This window comes from Rhinolophus sinicus, linkage group LG01 (assembly GCF_036562045.2).
Source record: "Rhinolophus sinicus isolate RSC01 linkage group LG01, ASM3656204v1, whole genome shotgun sequence".
Classification (NCBI taxonomy): Eukaryota; Metazoa; Chordata; class Mammalia; order Chiroptera; family Rhinolophidae; genus Rhinolophus; species Rhinolophus sinicus.
The window spans coordinates 49,406,848-49,426,793 of NC_133751.1; the positions used below are offsets into that span (position 1 = coordinate 49,406,848).

At 42.5% G+C, this 19,946-nt stretch overlaps 1 protein-coding gene across 1 annotated transcript; it reads left to right on the forward strand.

Annotated features, from left to right (window-relative positions):
• Positions 1-1,069: 1,069 nt before the first annotated feature.
• On the forward strand, positions 1,070-19,008 carry LOC109449503 (nmrA-like family domain-containing protein 1). The gene is made up of 5 exons (XM_019735825.2): positions 1,070-1,184; positions 8,337-8,575; positions 10,359-10,608; positions 13,542-13,732; positions 17,611-19,008. Exons 1-5 carry the CDS (start codon positions 1,145-1,147, stop codon positions 17,788-17,790), a joined length of 900 nt encoding a protein of 299 aa, XP_019591384.2. The 5' UTR covers positions 1,070-1,144; the 3' UTR covers positions 17,791-19,008.
• The last annotated feature ends 938 nt before the right edge of the window (positions 19,009-19,946 follow it).

The following is a 19,946-nucleotide window of genomic DNA, read 5'->3' on the forward strand; positions in this document are numbered from 1 at the left end:
ACTTATTGTCTCACCTTCCTGGGGGCCAGAAGTTCAAAAATCAAGATGTTGGCAGGGTTCGTTCCTGCTGACGGTTGTGAGGGAAGGAGCTAGTCCAGACCTCTCTCCTTGGCTTGTAGGTGGCCATCTTCATGTTCACATGCTGTTCTCCCTGTATCTTCCCTCTGTACATATCTCCGTGTTCAAAATGTCCCTTTTTTTAAGGATACCAGTCACACTGGATTAGGCAACTCTTAAGATCTCACTTTAACTTGATTACCTCTGTAAAGACCCTGCTTCCAAATGAGGTCACACTCTGAGGTACCGGAGGTTAGGACTTCAACATAGGAATTTTGGAGGGACACAATTCAACCCTAAACATTGTCTCTGTTCCAGCCCTTGTCATTTCTCACCTGTATCATTTCTTTAATCTCCTTAAGAGTATCCCAGGTCCAGCATGGTCTTGTTTCAACCCTGCCTCCACCCTGCTGTCAGAGGATCAGGATAAATCCCAGCTCCTTCCATGCTTACCAAGCCCTTTGTGTTCTGGGCTCTGCTTTCCTTCCCAGCCTTACTTCTTGACACTCACACAGAATTGTTGCAGCCATCAAGAGCCTTGTGTCATGATTGTTGTGCTTTTGAACTTGGCTACGTGTGGTTCTTCCTGCATGGGATGGTCTCTCTTCCAACTTTCCCTGATTGAATAATAACTCATGGGGTCCTTAGGCCAACCCCAGCATCATCTCCTCTGAACAACCTTCCCTAACACCCCCAGTCTAGGTTTTGCATCTTTCCTCCATAACCTATGTCCCCTCTGCCACTTTTCTCTACTGTACTTTTATTTACTAATTTATCTCGCTTACAAGATCTGGATTACCAGAACTTCTAGTTCAATGCCTAAGATACCAAAGGTACTCAATACACATCTGCTGAACAGATGAGTGAGTGAACAAATGAATCTTCATTCAGAAAATTGCAGTGTCACACTGAGTAAGCTAGCTGGTAACAACAAAAACTAAATAAGGGAGGGGCACAATAAGGGGCGTGGTAATCAGATGTGGTTTATAATTCTCATGCTTGAAGAGAAAGCATTTCAGCTGCTGTTGCTGCTCTGAGGACAGTTCTGCTATCGGCTACTCCACTAACTCTTTCTTCGGCCAGTAACATGACCAGCAAGAAAGTAATTGCAGTGTTTGGAGCGACAGGTAAAAAACTCCTTACTTTTAAAGTGCATGCTGACTTTGCTTACTTTCCTGTCTTCATGTTTTTAACTTCTGAGTCTGCAAGTGTGGGCTGAACAAAGAGCCCTTTGGAGGAAATGAAGAAAAGTGTCCTATTGTTGAGTTTCTGATGTGGTAAAGGGGCGGGGTGATTTGATTTGTCAGAAATGATCTCAGCAAGACAAGGACAACTGACATATTCACTTTCTCATGTGCTGACTGTTGGTATAAATTTCTTTTCAACGTAAGTTATACTCTGGAGACTTTTCTCTACTTACTTCCTGAGAAGTAATAGGAGCAAGTGTGAGAGGCCTGTGGGTTTGTAGGGATATCCACGTGCCTGACCAATACTTCAGAATCTGAAAGGATGGAATGGGTGGATGTTAGGAGAATGTGCTAACTGATTTCTCTCATTTGGACAGCTGCCCAAGCCTTTTAACTGCTGTCCCTGAGTCACTCTTGCCTCCTTTACAATCTGCTCTCCAGCCAGAGCCATCTTTGCAAAATGTTGATCAAATCAGGCCACTCCCTCTCAGTCTGTTCTCATTTCAGCCTCCTGGTGATCCATGTGAAACTGTCAGGTCATGGCATGACTCTGCTCAAAACCCTCCTACACCAGCCCCCAATCTCATGCCAAGTAAAATGCGAAGTCCAGCTAGTGGACCCCCATCTTCTACCACTGCCCTGTACTTACTCTGCATGTTCCCCAAACATGCTCCCACCTTACGTCCTTTGCACTGGCTGTCCCCTCAACCTAGAATAATTTTCCTCTGGTTACCCATACTTCTTTCTCTTTTGTGTCAGCCATGTCTATGCTCAGATGTCTCTCTCTCTGTAAGCACTTTCCAGACCTCCATATTTACAATTGCAACTCCACTTTACCCTGCCGCTGTCTAGCTGCCCTCTCTGCCTGATTTCTTCTCTACTATCTGTTGCTCTTACTAGGATATAAGATCTACAAGCACAGGAATTTTGTTTGAAGGAAGGAAAGGGCTAGAGTAGGAAGAAGAGAGAAATAAATTTGCAAAAGCCAATAGCCACGTGATGTCTTTTAAAAAAAGATAAATGGGACATGACGATGATTGTATTAGAGTGATGATGGTGAGAATATTGTTTTTTCCTGAAGGAGATGAGAAGCCATTACAGGATTTTGAGCAGTGGAGTGACGTGACACGACGTCGGTGTTAACAGGATCATTTCAGCTTGTTTCTTGGAGACTTCAGGGGTGAAGGGCTGAACAGGGAGACCTTTTAGGAGGCTGCTGCCAGATCCAGGCAAGAAGACTATGGCTTAGACCAGGGTGGTGGCAACAAGGTGATGGGGAGTGGTCAGATTCGGGATGTGTTTTAAAGAGACTTGACAGCATTCACTGACGGACCAGATATCAGAGGTGAGAAGAGAGGAATAAACAATGACTTCAGCGTGTTCTGGCTTGAGCTGCTGGAAGAATAAAGTTGTAATTCACTGAAATGGGAGAAGACCATGGTGGGAGCAGGTCAAGGAAGGCCGGGAGCTCCGTTTTAGTCACATTAAACTTGAGTTGCCTCCTAATCATCCAGAATAGGCAGTTGGACAACAGCCTTGGGAGTGGCTCCTAAAGGAATCAGATTAGATGTGTCTGAGTTGAAGAAGTTGATTCCTACTTAGTTAAGGCTGATTACCTTATTGCCCAGGTCTTGTTCCTAGTTCTGTTACCTTGAAGTGTTGGGTGTGGTGAGGTGTTTGAGATAGGGTTGACAGATTGAGCAGAGAAAAATAGAGGATGCTTAGTTAAATCTGACAGGGATACGTGTTAACCCTTACCAGTGTATGAGTTTGTACATCAGACTCTGAATAGTATCTCCAGTGCCTGACATCAAATGCTATTGCAGATGAAAAAAGGTTCTATGGAAAGCAACCTCACAGGGTGATCTCATCATAAATTCCTAATTGGGCAGGTCCTAGGGGGTATTTGTGCCCCAGGCATATAACTTCTTTAGTGAAAGGCTTATCTTTGCCTTAAGTAAGCCTTGTCCATTGTTTCTGTGCATCTAGGTTAACACACCTTTGAAATAAGCCTTAACTCCCAGAGAGCACTAATCTTGTTAACTATCCTGTAATCCAATTCCCACCTTGCTTTCTCCCACCTCCCTGTAATCTTCTTTACATTCCCTCCTTCATTTCAAATGTATTATTCTTCGGAGCACTTGAGATCTTGCTCTCCGGCATATGTCATCAGTTTGGCTCAAATAAACTCATAAAAATTCTCAACATTTTTTTATGTTGGCACTGTCCTCAACATGGAATCAACTGGAAGGGTCTAAGAGGGAGTGTTCCAGAATAAGCGAGGAGGGTCTGGGACAAGTGGGTGTGTCAGCATGGATGCTCTGGGGGCTGCTTTTTCGGGCTGATGGGTACGTCTTGCTAGTTTAAAGGAACACGGCCAAGAAGGATGACTTCCTCTCCTGGTTTGGGTCTTGGTAAAACGTTAAAGTGGGAGTGGTTAGGCAAGCCAGTCCTCGTTTCTCATACGGATCCATGTCAGTTGCTTCTCCATCTCACACAGGTCCAGGCAGGATTGTCCACCTCCAAAGGTAGAGAGTTGAAAGCACAAAGGTTTCAGTCTTCTCACTTCATTCATTCAGTCAGTCTTTCAGTCATTCTGCTATTGGAAAGCAGGCCCTTCTCGGCTCAGTGTTCTGGTTCTTGGCACCTCGAGCAAAGAATTGAGTGAGACACAGGAATACAGTGGTGAAAGAGCAGTGTATTAGAAGCGAAAGTATTCTCCAAAGAGGTGGGAGTGGGCCGAGCAGAAGGAAGTGGCTCAAGGGCCCCAATTAATGAGGTCTTGGTGGTTTTTATCCCTGCTCTTTTTACAAAGGGTTATTCCTCTCTAATTGATTGATACCTGTGATTGATAATGGCTCATGGCTATGGTAAACAAGGGCAAGTTTGGGCGGAGAGGGAAGGTCTTTAGGGTGGTTATTTCCTATAGACTATGTTGGACATGAAGGAATGTTACCTGATGTATCCAGGCATCTCAGAGACGCAATTTCTGTCTCTAACTGCCTGCCTTATGTCTCCCTTGAGAAACATGATCCCCATACGTCTTTATGGGAAGTTGAGGGACAGGAGATTTCTTCTGTATGTGCTTCCTGCTGAATGTGGCCGTTGTCCCTACCTATTGGGGATTCACGGGACTCTCGCCCTATCTGATCTTAGATGAGGGGAAGGGGTCTTAAGATCCACCTGGAGGACCATGTTGACCTCTTTGGTCGGGAGGTACTGGAAGTCTTGTTGGGGTATCACTTGGATCCCCATGGCCCTTAGATGAGGAGAGATAGATTTTGGTTAATAGAGTTAAAAGTGTTGGCCCAAGAAGCAGGACTCAAAGCCATTGACACAGGGTGACTGTGTGATGAAAAAACTGTTCAGCTGCATGGAGCCTGTAGTCTTCTGGTTTAACCCGTCATTCAGTTATTGTTCACCTGGCAGCTAGGCCTGGAAAGTACGCTGTGCTACAGTGACCATAGTCAACAGACATTAATCACAAGCTTTAGGGTAATTTTCTAAAGCAGGGGGTAAGAGATTTCTATGATTCAGGTGAAAAGCAATCTATTGTTTATGATTAAGAAACTGATTTTAAAAATGATTATAACCAGGGGCTATGGAGCTGACACACTAGGAAAAAGGAGACTTAGAGTTTTTATAGTGATCAGCTCTTTCATTTGGCTCATAGCAGTTCAACATACAGGTATTGAAAAGTTGCAGTTTTCCAGGGAAAAGTCTTAGCAATGCTTGGGAAACAAGCATGAAGAGTAAACAGGTTTTGTGCAACCATTACCACAACCTATTACTAAAATTTTATAATTACCCCAAACAGAAACTCTGCAATCATTAAACAATAACGCCCCATTCTTCCCTCTCCCCAGTCTCTGGTAACCTCTAATCTACTTTCAGTCTCTATGAATTTGCCTATTCTAGGTGTTTCATATGAGTAGAATCATATAGTATTTGTCCTTTTGTGTCTAGCTTATTTCACTTACGTTTTCAAATTGCAGCATACACTAGAATGTCATTCAAATTTATGGCTGAATAGTATTTGAATTATATGTAAAGACCACATTTTGTTTATCCAGTTGTCTGTTGATGGACATTTGGGCTGCTTCCAGCTTTTGGCTATTGTATATAATGCTGCAATAAACAATTGTATACAAAAATAAAAAAGAGTCAATAGTTTCTGTCCTCAAGGAGAATCCAGTTTAGGAGGGTTATAAGGAAATAATTATAATAGTCAGTGATACGGGCTGAATTGTGTACCCCCCCATTCATATATTCCTAATACCTCTGAATACGACTATATTTGCAGATAGGACCTTTATTGAGGCAATTATTTTAAAGTGAGGCCACGAGAATGAGTCTATTTGACATGTGTCTTTTCAAGAAGAGGAAATTTTGACACATAGAGACAGGAGGGGTTGGAGTGCACAGAGGAAAGACCATGTGAGGACACAGTGAGAAGGCTGCAAACCAAGGAGAGAGATCTCAGGGTAAACCAAACATACCAACACCTTGATCTTGGACTTCTAGCCTCCAATACTGTGAGAAAATATGTTTCAATTGTTTAGGCTACCAATCTGTGGAATTTTATTGTGGCAGGCCTAGCAAACTAATACAGCCAACAAATATTCGTTACTGAATTTTTATTTCTATAGACGTGCATATAATAGTTTTAAGAGTCTAGTCTGACAGGCTTATAAAGAAATCCAGCAGACCCTGCCCTACCCTTTTCCACATTTAACTCTTCTTTGTGCTAGTATTTGTCTCTATATTTCCAAAAAAAGTGATAGCATGCTATTTCTTGATTTTTCAATTTTAGATGTTGTCCATTCTCTTTAGCTCTCTGATATTCCCAGCCCCAAGCACATACTTCCTTTTTCTAATCCTTCTCATACAGTTGATAACAATTTGTATTTTTCCATATGGATGATGGACTAATATGGATCCATATTATCACTATGTAATTATTGTTCATACTTGAGCCATGTAATGTGCACTTTCTTTTCTTACATAATGTCGTGTTTTCCCTGAAATTAATATTTTTTTATTTGTTTAGTTTTCTTTGTACCTGTCACTCATTTTTCTCTAATCTCTCCAATAAAGCTGGATGATTTCTCTCCAAATAAGCAAACACATCAATTCACCTTTTGATTCGGTCCCTCCCCTGGCCCCATGGAGACCTCCATCCTGGAATGCTCCCTTTGTTTATTTTAATCTTTTTAGGAGTCTCTTCCCCATTCTTCTAACAATTCTCTTTGCCTTTTTCCTGGGTTTGGTTTCTGTTTCCTGAATTACTCCTGCTTGCTTTACTTTGTTATTTTGCTGTAGCACATCCTCCAGTAGCTTACAGAGAAACAGTGCACAGGAGTTAAATTTTTGAGACCTTGAGTGTCTGAAAATGTCTTTATTTAGAATGTTTAGAATCAACTGATCATTTGGCTATGTTTAGAATTCTAGATAGAAATTAATTTCCCCCCTAAGTGGCAAGACTCCTTTGCTTCCAATGTTATAAAGGAATCTGGTGCTATTTTTATACCCCACCTTTGAATTGATCACCCCGCCACCAAAGTTTTTAAGATCTTTTTATCTCTAGTGTTTTGAAATTTCACAATTACGCAAATAATGTGGGACTTTATTTATTCATTGTGCTGGGCACTCAGTGGCCTCTTAATCTGGAAGCTCATTCCATATCTTTGAACTCTGGGAAATTATCTTCTTTGATAATGCTGTATCTCCATTTTCTCTATTCTTTCATTTTGGAATTCCCCTGGCTTGATCCTCTATTTTCTCTTATTTTCCATTTCTTTGTTTTTCCCTTCTAATTCTGGGAGATTTCTCCAACTTTTTCTATTGAAAATTTATTTCTGCTATGCTATTTTAAATTTCTGAGAGCTTCGTCTTCTTTTCTGAATGCTCTCTCCTGCCTCTCTCTCCCCTTTTAACACAGTATACACATGTAGGGTTCTGAATGCAAAATCTTCTCCAATCTCTGAAGATACTAATTCTTTCAATTTTTCTTCTGTTCAATGCACTGTTTCTGTTTCCTGTTATCAGTTTGTTTATTTTGGTTTTGCCTTTCATTTTGGAGGCTTTCTTCAAACATCTGGTGACCTTTGGCTGTCTGCTCATATTAACTACCAGAGCACTAAACTTCGGCTAAAGCTCCTTGTGCAAAGGCAGAGCTCACTGAATGGCAGACCCTAGGGTTTTCAGTGGCGTGTCATATGGGGTCCCACAAGAAACAACTACCACACTTTTTCAGAGAAGGCAAGGAAAACTTAATAAAGGTGGAAAGGGAAGAGAGAAATAAAGAATAAGTAAGCAACAGGAGGAAGGAGCAAAGGGCGGGCGAGAGAGATGACCAAAACCTTGGGGAGAGTAGCAATGTGGGGAAGGTCCCCTCTCCTCCTGCTCTTGGGTCTCCTGTTGATGCCTCTCATTGACCAAACCCAATCTGAGTGCAAGAGAGTCCACTGATGGAATCCATACAGGTCAGCCTCCCAGGGCACTGAGCAGGATGGGGAAGGTGAAGGTAGATCTGAAGGCGCAAAAACCATATTCAGGACAGGTTGCAAGCGATTTGATGGAGGATCACAAATGTCAGTAACCCAGCACAATACCTGGCATATATCAGAGGGCATTCAGTACATATTTGTAGAGTAGATAAATTAGGCAAGTAATGTTCATATTATGAATGGCTTTTAATGCCACAAAAAGAAACTCATGCAAGTTTTCCACTTTTTAAAAAATATAAAATAGGAACCTCGTTTGAAAATAAAATTGTATGAAGAATCTAAAAATAAAATCTATAACCAGATGAAAGTTGAATCTGGGGTGCAGGGTCTGGCACCCCGCCCATTTGGCCTCCTTGTTGCATCGCGACTCTCCCACTTTCCCTCTTCCCCATGGATTCTGCAGAGGGGCCTCTGACAAGGCTGCAAGAAACCTAGTTTGAACACCACTGTTGCAAGCCACGGGGATGCCTTCTGAAGTAGTCATTACAACAGCTGTACTCGGAATAATGGGATTTCCTGACTAACCTTTTTAGTGAACATTCTTCCTGACCCTTCCTCTATTTCTTTTTCCCCAATCTTGCAGGAGCTCAGGGTGGCTCTGTGGCCAGGGCTATTTTGGAAAGCGAAAAGTTTGCTGTGAGAGCACTGACCAGGGATGTGACTCGATCAAATGCGCTGGTGCTCCGGGACCTTGGTGCTGAGGTGGTAAAAGGGGACCTGAACGATGAAGCATCCGTGGAGGCTGCCTTAAAAGGTGCCTATGGGGCCTTCGTGGTGACCAGCTTCTGGGACCGTCATGGCAAAGAGAAAGAAGTGTGTCAGGTGGGAACGTCTTTGAGCCCTTCCTCTTACCCTCCCTGGCGGCTTTGCCCTCCCGGGAAGAGGGTAGGCCTTCAGTCTGGACAAAAATATAAGCCTCAGTCCACAACAATCTGTTTGGTATTTATGGAAAATATGTACTTGTTAGAGTGGCTTTTGATGGTGAAATCAGTGTTATGTAGCACGTCTGCATCTCCAGACCTTTGGGCAATAGAGTCAGTCATTAGCTTCTCGCCAGTTGTTTGTAGATGGTATATGAGGGTTGGCAGTAAAGATACCCCACAAATTAAGATTAAGAGTGAAATGGAACAAAAAAATGTAATGAGTATATACACATATATACTTCTGGCAGAGAATTTGAGGGCAAATTAGTAATGGGTACATAGAAAAAGAACTAAGCAAACAAGCAAATAAACCTACAATGATTAACGCCAGGTAAAATGAAAGTTTGTAAAAAAAATAAATAAATAAATATAACCATAGAATATTACATGGTTCACCTTAAACACTGGTTATTGATTTAGCTCAAAATTATGATATTGGGAGCATTAAAGAAAAGGGAATTGTGTATATGTGTGATGGTGGCAATGGACTCTGTGAGAGAGAGAGAGAGAGAGAGAGAGAGAGAGAGAGAGAGAGCGCGCTAAAGATGGGCTCATCTTTCATAGTAAGAAGTTAGTAGAGGATATCTTAAACTGAAAAAAATTAAGAATCAGTAGTACAAACTTGTTATTTAGAAATAAAGAAACAGCTAAAACAGATGAAAGTGGTTACTTCTGGAGAGCAGTTATTAGCATGAAGACTCAGGAAACTTCTTTGTCATTGTAAGATCTATTTTTTTCCCTATGACAGTACTATTTGAAATTATATACATATATATATACACACACATATACACATATATGTATATATATGCATCAGTTAGAAGAAATATGAGGATTAGATTTTTAAAATGTAATGGATGGGATCTGCCTCTTGCAGAAATGGCACAATTCAAAAAATCAAGAGCAGGATTGAACCATTTCAAGAATGTCTGTTAAATTAATTACACCACTTACAGCTTATCTTTACTGATAAAATTTGGGAGGGCTTATTTGAGGAACTTTGGGTTCTAATTCTGATATTCACTCACTATGAAACCCAGGGGTACAAAGTCACTTCTCTACTTCACTTTCTGCATCTACTAACCCAGATTAATTATGTTTTCTCTGCTTGCTACATGGGATATATTATAAGGGAAAAGAAAGAAAGCAACAGTGAAAAGAAAGAAGAAAGAAAAAAGAGAGACGAAGGTGCTTTGGAAATTTTGGAATTAAAACACACAAAAAAGAATATTTGTATAGATGTGTGTTTGTGTGCGTATTCGTATATATCCATTATGCCCTCAATATCAAACAGGTGTGTAGATATAATTCATTACGAGAAAACATTATTATACTGTGTATTGTTTTCTCAGATACCCCAGAGCCTCATATACAAATACATGTGGCAGCTGACCACAAAGATACTGGTAGCCAAGATGAAGGGACACAATGTTCCTGACTCTTCCCACCAGGTTGCCTCTGAGATTCTGATGGGTGGGGTTCAGCATCTCGGCACGGTGGAGCCTCTGCTGGCTAATACTGTTGGCCTCTCCTATGATAACTTGAACATATTTCGATGCTAGAAGAGCTCCCTCTCTAAGGAGGACAATAAGGAAAGAAGGGGGTGGAGGGGACCCAGCACCTGCCTCCAGTCCACACGCAAATACAGCGGTCTCTATAAAGAATTTATGTTTGTTCCTTAGGGGAAGCTGGTGGCGGATGTTGCCAAGCGCCTGGGTCTGCAGCACGTGGTGTACAGTGGCCTGGAGAATGTCAAGCGCCTCACGGGCGGGAAGCTGGAGGTTGGGCACTTTGATGGGAAGGGAGAGGTAGAGGAGTATTTCTGGTCCATTGGTGTTCCCATGACCAGCGTCCGCATGGCAGCTTACTTTGAAAACTTTCTCACCACGTGGAAGCCGCTGAAAGCCTCTGATGGAGATTACTACACCTTGGGTAAATAAAAGTTTGCAGTGAAAGTTAACCAGATACCTGCTGTCCTCCCCTCCCCATCCCCCCTTTCCCTTCCTCCTTCTCCTCAGTGAACATATATCCCTCGAGTGCCTACTACATGCTTAGCTCTGTGTGAAGTGCTGAGAGGGATACCAAACTGTCCTAGGCCACACAGAAAACTGGTTCTTGGACTGGAAACACAAAGGATTTCCCTTCTAATCGTAACAATCTGATACTCCTTGTAATAAGTAGTTAGCTATGTGACCTCAAGCCTCAGTTTCCTCATGTCTAGTGGGAAAGTTGGGTAAGGTGACTTCTAAGGTCCCTTCTAGCTCATCCAGCTAACCTCCTATGGCAACAGGGAAGCCATTCTCCTATTGATCTGGGTCCCATGGTCAGAATCCTTAGAGGGACCGTGACTCTCCAAGGATAGCTTCCCAGCTCTGTAGGTCTGGGCTGGGGCCTGGAAGCCTGTAGTTTTAACAAGGATTCCTGGCAATTCTAAGGCTGTCAACCCACTGGCGAGCATTCCCCTGCCCTTTGGGGACATTGTTTTGCCCATAGTCCAAGGTGGCTCCGTGGAGTGGAGGGAATATGGATGACAGTAATTCAGTGTCAATGGCTACAATTAAATCCTTTTTCCTTGGCACATAAGTAAGACTCATCAGAGGCATAACTACTGGCAGTGAAAGGAGACCTGAGCTAGATAGAGCCAGATACATCTGCCATACATCACATGACCTGGGTAATAGTTCAACAGACATCGAGATAAATATATAAACATGCTACATCTCTTTATCCCCTTTCTCCCTACCCCTACCAGGTTTCAGAAGCCAGCTCACTGACATTCCCAGGTCCTGAACTAGGACATTGTAATCTAGTGGTTATATTGGCCTGGGTGAAGAGGTGCTGCCTGAAACTTCTCCTGATACCCAGTCCCATCTGGGGCCCCAGAGTCTATACAACCCAGTCTCAGGTATCCTGAGACTCAGGCATCATTCTCTACTACAGCAATCGCTATCATTTACTAAGCACTTACTAGGGTCCTGGCACGGTGCTATTTACCTCCAATTTACAGATGAGGAAACTGAGGCACAGATAGGTTAAGTAACTTTCCCAAGAGCTCTAAAAAGGCAGGACCAGGACGTGGATCCAGGCAGTCTGGTTCCAGAGCCATATTGTTTACCTCTGTCCCATAGCTGCTTTTACTCTCATCCTAAGACCCTCAACCCTCGAATAAAAATGAACCTCAAAGTCAGAATAGACCTGACTCTGAATACCTCAGAAAGCTCAAATTGCTTTTCAAATATAAAACACCATTATAATTTAATCTGACAGTTTGCCTACCAAGAAATTCAGGCTGGAACCTAATTTTGCTACAAAAGACCAAGTATGATATTTAGTGCCTGGCTGCTAAGCCTGAGGTCACTTTTACACTGGAATGAAATTCAGAGACCTTGATGCTTAGCCTATTGCTATAATAGCTGTGAAGCACGGGTGAGTCAATAGGCTTAGTTTTTTCATTTAAAAAATGAGAGTGCTGGGGCTACATCATGTCCACTTTGGGGTCCAGCCCCAGGATTCTGGGATTCTGGGAATCTATGAGAGGCCATGTCACACTGTAAGAAGGGCACAGGCTTTGGGGTGACGCATGAGGGTTTGAACCCACTTCTGCTGCTTACTGGCTGAGTAATCTTGGGCAAGTACTTGATATTCCTATGTTCAAGGTTGTTTTGAGGATTAAACCAGCCAATATGTTCATTCATTCATTCAATAAATATTTGAGGCCCTACTATGTGCCAGTCACTCACTGCGGAATCAGTAATAAACTGTTCAAAACAGACAAAGCTCTTCCCTCGTGAAGCTCCTATTCAGGTGGAAGAGATAGATAAAAAACATAATAGATAAGTAAAATATATTGTATGTTAGGAGGTTAAATACCATAGAAAAAATAGAGCAGAGTCAGGTATATGTGGAGTGCTAGCAGCAGGGGTGGCCTGTGACATTTAAACAAGATGATCAATGGGTGTCTTAGGGAAGGTGAAATCCGAGCACCTCCTAATGGAGGTGGGTAGCGGACTTTGTGGGTATTCATGGGCAGAGGGAACAGCCAGTGAACAGAACTAGTAGGGGAGGGTAGTCGGAGGTGAGGCCAGAGCTAAGAGTAAGAGAGGTCTGGTCCTATAAGCCCTTGGCTTGTCTTTTGAGGGACAGAGAGCCTTTGGAGCGTTTGGGCAGACATGTGATGAGCTGGCTTTAGTTTTACAGGATCAGTCTGACTTTTGTGTTGAAAAGAGACCATGGAAAGATAAGAGTGGAAACAAGAAGACCAACTTTGCAATAACCCAAGTCAAAGATGACGTTTCAAGGTGGCTTGGACCAGGGTGGTAGCAGTGAAGATGGTGAGAAGTGGTCAGATTCTGGACATACTATGAATAGTATTTCCAAAAACAATAGGCCATGGGGTGTGAGAGAAGCGTCAGGATTGACTCCAAGACTGACTCTAGTTGACTTGAATAACTAGAATGAGAGTTGCCGCTAACTGAGATGGGGCGGCCTGTAGGGATGGCAGGGTGTAAGAATTCATTTTGTGGCACATTGAGTTTAAAATGTCTATTAGTCAAGTAAGGATGTTGAGTAGGAATTTGGACACATGAGTCTGGAATTTAGCAGAGATATCTGGGTTGGAGATACAACGCATCATACTTTGCACACAGCAGATGCTTAATAAATAGTCGCTCTTTTTTTTTTTAAAATCAATACCCAGGTATTGTGATATTTTCTCACACAAACCTTGTAACTTGCATAGATTGTAGCGACTTGGTGTTATATTGCTTTCCTATACTTTTTATTTAAGTAGTTGATTCATTCAAGTTGGTGGGACCACTAAGGATGTGATATTATTAGTTATTTTTATGTTTTTTTATTTTTATTAGCACTGCCTATGGGGGACATACCAATGGATGGCATCTCGGTTGCTGATATCGGAGCAGTCATCTCTAGCATTTTTAATTCTCCAGCGGAGTTTGTAGGCAAGGCGGTGGGTCTCAGTGCAGAAGCGCTAACAATACAGCAATACGCTGATGTTTTGTCCAAGAGTTTGGGGAAAGAAGTCCGAGATGCAAAGGTAAGTTTTTAGGAAACATAAATGTGATCACAAGAGTCCATCTTGGGTGAGAAGAAATTGAAGAGGATTCCAGTTCCACAAATCTATCTTTATCTGTTGGTGTATCTGAATCTCAACCTTATGGCTTTATTTCTTTGGCATAAGGTTAATCGGCTTGTTAAAGTAAAATTACTTTTGGGTGGCAGAAACTTAGACTGTGACGACCAAGGTACAACTTTTCATATACACTATCCCAATTCTCCTCTCAGAAGCACTTATTGCTGATCACTCCATCTGCCAGAGCTCGTGGGTAAAGGGCAAGGCACTTAGCCTCTCTGAGCCTCAGTTTCCTCATCTGTAAAGTGGGACAATAGCATCTACCTCAGGGTGTTCTTGTGAAACTTAGAGAGAATGTATTTAAGCGGCTTAGCAGTGTTTGGCACGTAGTAAATATATATCAAGTACCTATTAAGTGACCGGTGCTAACTTTAAGGAATTTACAGTAGAGTTGGGGTGAAAATGTTAAAGCACATGAAATCACAGTGATCAATACAAGACAGAACACTATAGGCACTTAATTGTGTTGTCCACACTATCTGTGCTATAGATGACCAGAGAAGGGTAGGAGAAGGCTTCATGGAAGAAGTGGCTTTGAGGTGGTCCTCGAGGGTGGATGGGACTGTGTGTAGGTGGAGGGAGCAGTGGGCCTGGCCTGGCTAAGTTACGCGGTTCTAAATTCTAGCCTGGCTAAATGAACATGAATGAACCGAGGCAGCATGGGGACACAAGCAAATCCTAGCTCTGCCCTGATCTTTCTGTGGACTCCTGGCAAGTTACTTAACCTTTCCAGCCTCAGTTTCTTCATATGCTAAAAAAAAGTTATACCGCTCTCACAGGATTGTTGTGAGGATGAAATGAGATACATATGGCAGGTGTCTGGCACGGGTCTGGCCATTAGTAAGCCCTGAATAACCGAGTGTGGTATAAATCAGGAGGGAATGGCCTGGACCAGAGTGTGGCTAGGACAGACCTTTTACATTAGGTTGGTGCAAAAGTAATTGCAATTTAAAAGGTTAAAAATAATTACTTTTGCAAAATTACTTTTGCACCAATCAAATAGAAAATTGAGAGGAATTGACAATATTGTGCATTAGCGGCCATTTCTCCCAAGTGTGTGTTTGGGTGTGCCTTGCAAAGAGAGACACCATTAGAGCTGAAAGGAGGACCCATACCTTCTTTCAAGCTGGCAGGCATGAACTAATATGGCTCTTGGCCTCTTGGCTGCTGTTCTCCCATCTGTGAAATGAGAGTATTTTTTGGATGATTTCTAAGGTCCTACCCAGCGCCCACGTCTCTCCAGAGTAGGGGTCCACAAACTAGAACCCCCCACCTACTTTTAAAATAAAGAATTATTGGAACACAGCCACACTATTGTTTATGTACTGTGGATGGCTCTTTTCATGATACAATGATGGAGTTTGAGTAGCTGCAACAGAGACCATATGACTCGCAAAGCCTAAATTATTCGTATCTAGTCCTTGAAGAAAAAGTTTGTCGACCCTCACTCTAGAATGTTTCCTAGAGTTAACAATAGGAAGCTAGTTTTTGTTTTCATCTGCGACATCTGTTCCAGTGAACCTTAAGCGGGTATCTAGATTCCCAGTTCAGCCTCAGAAACTGAAGCTGTGAGGAGGCTAAGAGATCTTTTCTTTGAAAACTATGGTAGGTGTCTTTCATGGAGAAAATAAGTTACCCCCAAACCCAAGAAGGCAGCCAACCACTCAAAAGATGGACTCATGAGACGATCTGCAAAGTCCTGTCCCTGCTAATACACTTCTCAGGGACTGGTCCCTCTCCCAGGGCATTTGTATTTGGTTGGGTCTGGTATTCACGTTGTGTCATGGGGTTTGGAGTCTGTAAGGATGAAAGGGAGAAAGGTGAAAGAGTGTGGACATACGGTGTGTGTGTTCATTCTCAGGGGACTGGATAGACATTGTTTTGGATGCTTAGGAACTTCTAAGCATCTCTTAATCACATACCTGATCCCTGACTATTCTTGGTACATCAAGGTGTTTCACAACGCAGCAGAGACATCCCTGGCATCAAAAGTTTCAGGACATTAGAGGCTGAAAATTCTACAGAATGGTCAATGCTGCTCTTAGTAACTAATCTGACTTGAAGACGCTGCCCACTGGTCTAGCAAGAGTGGGAAAAATGTTTAGGCTTCGTGCTTCTCTGGGGAAGGATGTATGCGGCCACGAGGTGGCGCTCCAGCCTTGGCAGTCTGACTTTTCCCCCCAATCTAGTCAGAAGGAGGCTATTTGCGTAACTCTTCAGAGAATGCGTGCGCGGGACAAACTTCCATCGGGAACTCTGGTCTGACTGAAACTGTGTGTAACCCCAAAAGGAGCATGATTCAACAGAACAAATCTCTAGCCTTCAAAAATCTGCAGAGAATAATCCCCCCCCCTTTTTTTTTACTGAGGGATATAAATTACAGGATGAGGGAGTGACTCAGGAGATAGACCTTTTAGAAGTCATCTTCCATGTTTCTCACACAGTCTTCTATTTCTAAACTTTTATTAAAGTTTTAAATTTTTTTCTGATTTCAAAAATAACAAATGTTTATTTCAAAAAATATAATTATTTAAAAAATTACACAGTTTAATCTATCAGAGATAGCAACTGTTAAGATTTGGCACATTTTCTTCTAGTCTTTTTTAGTGTGTGTGTGTATATATATATATATATATATATATATATATATTAAAATTAAAATAATACTATGTGTACTATTTGGTATCTGGCTTTTTCATTTAACATTATATTATGAGCATTTTTCTACTTTGTTAAACTTCTCCAAGAACTTTAATTTTATTAACTATATAATATTCTTAGAGTGGATGTACCACAATTTATTTTACCAGTCCTCTGTTTTTGAACAAGTAGTTTGTTCTTGATTTTTCATTATTATAAATGGCACATGACAATCATTGTTTTATATGAGTTGTTTATGTCTGTCACATTTTTCTAAAGCCAAGTGGAATAGCAAGGTTAAAGTTTAACTCTGGGATCTGAAGAAAGATAACACTGGATCTGATAGTTCGAAATGGTTTTTGCTAATTCAGGTAGGGGAAATATTGATCTAGTTAGCGTCAGAAAGGACTCAAGGGGTGGGTTTTGTGAAAGGTGACAGAAGGCGGCTCAGTAGGTGTGTGATGGGCAGCATTTGTTTGGGCCTGGGCCTGGCAGAGGCCGGGATGGTGGAGTCAAGATGCTCATTTCTAATCAAGGAGGGGAGTGACGGTAGAAGGGACATCAGTGAGGATGGAAAGGATAGACTGGTACCAGTGTGTGGGAGCCTTTATGCTGCATGGAGGACCAGATGGGTAGAATATCTGAGAGGGCTGCTGAGGGAATCTCATGAGGAAATGTATATGAAAGCTGGGTAGATGAAGGGCATAGAGATCCATAGTACCTTATCCAAAATGCTTGGAGTCAAAAACAATTCAGTTTTTAGACTCTCTCAGCTTTTGGATAGGTTACAGTCTATATGTATTATGTAACATCACCATCGAGCTGGGGCAGGAACCTGTAATCAAACACATCAACATCTCTGCAGAAAAAATATGAGTATTTCTACAAAATGGGATAATTAAAGACCATACATAGCTTTGCATAAGTTCAGATCAGTACTAGTTCAGAAAAGCCATTCTGCTGACAAATTTCTTCTGAAAAAACTAGTTTCTTGGGCTTTGGAGTTAGGCTAAAGTATTATGGACCTGTATCATCGGTAAGGTGATTAATTTCTTCTGAAACTACTTTCAAAAGAGAGCTAAAACATTTCTGTGTTTCCTTTTTCTTTTTTTTTCTTTTTTTTTTTAACGTGTTCTTAAAAGATCACTCCAGAAGCTTATGAGAAGCTGGGATTTTCTGGAGCAGAGGGATTGGCCAACATGTTTCGTTTCTATCACATGAAGCCGGACCGTGATGTCAAGCTCACTCACCGACTAAACCCCAAAGTCAAAAGCTTCAACCAGTTTATCTCAGAGAACCAAGGAGTCTTGAAGGGCATTTAAGCTGTTCATATAGGACTCTGACCACACAACTTCCTTCCTCCCTGATTCTGATTCTCTTTACAGCAGAGCATCTACATTTACAGATGTGTTCGAATGCAGTTGTTTGCAAGACCAAAGGCTTCCTTAATGTTCTCTCCTAAGTAAGAAACACTGAAGTGGGGACTTGTCACAGGAATTTGACGCACGTATAACTTTCCAGTTAGCGATAAGGATGGTAAACTTGTTTGGTTAAGTACGAAGTCCTAAACCTACCAATGTTTGGAGCTCACTCTCCCCAACAGCCAAGTCACCTTACAAGGCTCTGGCCTGAGTAACCTGGTGTTTCTTCCTTACCACATATGGGGGTGGCAATCACCTTTCTCCTGCCTCAGTGATCTAGAGCCCTGGCTCTGAAACTCCCCTAGGCAGCTCCATTTTTTTTTTTCGAAGTGTACTGTCACATTCTCAGTGACTTTTAAGCAAATTTAATTCCTTAAAATAAAAATCTTTGTGGAGGACTTTCTGGGGAACGTGGTGTTAAATGAGTAAACGCAAGTATTAGAAACTCTAAAATTCAGTTTTGTTTCAAGGTTGGAAGTTCATTTTCTGATTCATTCATTAAATCACCTATTGAATGACCATTCAATTATGCATCTATTCATTCTTCTATCCTTTATTTAGCAAACATTGTTTTTAGCACCAGCACTGACGGTGCATTGGGGGACTACTCTCTCCTCCTATGTGTTTTCTTATCAGAGTGGTCCATTCACCAAAGGCTTCCATGGCTCCTTCTCAGCTTGTGGCTGGCTTTGTGTCATGCCAGGGCAAAACGGGTCAGCTAACCATTTAGCTACTTGACACCCAGAGGCTCTGCAGTGGATGAAGCCAGGAGCTTGAGTGGCAAGGGCCAAGGAAAAGTAGGGAAGTAGAAAGAGAAGGCGATGGAAGGATCCCCATAGTATCTTTGTATATCCCTGGCTTAGCATTTTCTACACCATATTGTAATTATCTTATTCACTAGTCTTCCTCTTGACTGTGAGTGACTTGCACTCCTTTTTATCCTGGTGTTTGGCACATAATAGGTGATCAATAAATGTTGGTTGTTAATTGGTCACATCATTACAAGAAAAGGGAAATAAACAGGTATATAGGTTGGAGAGTGGTAAGAACCAGCAACTGACCCAAGAGAGGCACAGAAGGTGAAAATGGGGCTGTGCACCACAGTAAACAAAACCACCTTCTGTTCAGGGAATGGATTGGGTGGGGTTGGGGGAGATGCGACAGGACAGAGGTAAGGGGGGGGGGGGATATCTGTGATTCTAGAAATGTTCCTAGAAACCCAAGCTATGAAGTTAGATGATGCTGGATTTGATTCCTGCCCTGCCACTGACTGGTTGTGTGAACTTGGGCAAGTCGCTTGACTCCTCTGGTCTTCGGTCTGCCCATCCTCACAAGGGGCTACTAGAAGGACTAAAAGATTGGAAGCGTGAAAAGCACTTTGGGCAGTCTTTGGTAGACAGTAAGTGCTCAATAAACAGTAGCTGTAATTATTATTGAGACTAATTCCTGCCCTTGCTGCCTTCATGCAGCACCCTGAATTGCCCACCGGCTGCTCTGGGTCTCCCCTTGACCTGCCCACCTACTCGTGGCCTTCCCACCTTCAGGTTCATCATGTACTAACTGCCCTCTGGTGGGGGTCTCGTCCGTGCCCGTCTTTCTTTGCCCGCCACTAGATGGCAGGGCAAGCCTAGCGCGAGAGAGGGTCACGCCAACCTCGTCCCAGGTGGATTTCTCCAGGGGCTTTCTTTGGGAACAAGGCTACAGGAGAGTTACATGGTAACTATTACAGCCCTTCAGTTTCTCTCTTTCAGGCTTTCTCAGTCACCCTCCACAGTCATTTCCGCAAATATGTGTTGAGCACCTTCTCTGAACCTGGCATTGTGGGATTAAGTGCCTTCTCTGTGCCTAATTTGGAATTAAGGAAAGGAAAGGAAGAGGTAGGGTATTATTATTCAAAAGCTCCAGCACTGGCCCGACCCACTGCAGAGGGAAGCCCTCAGGCTGCGAGCGAGCCTCCAGTGGGAAGAGGGCGAGCACAGAGCACTGCTTTCTAGCCTTGCAGTGTGGGGCAGAACCGGATGCAGGCGCCCGGCAGCTGGCTTCTCCACCTTCACTCT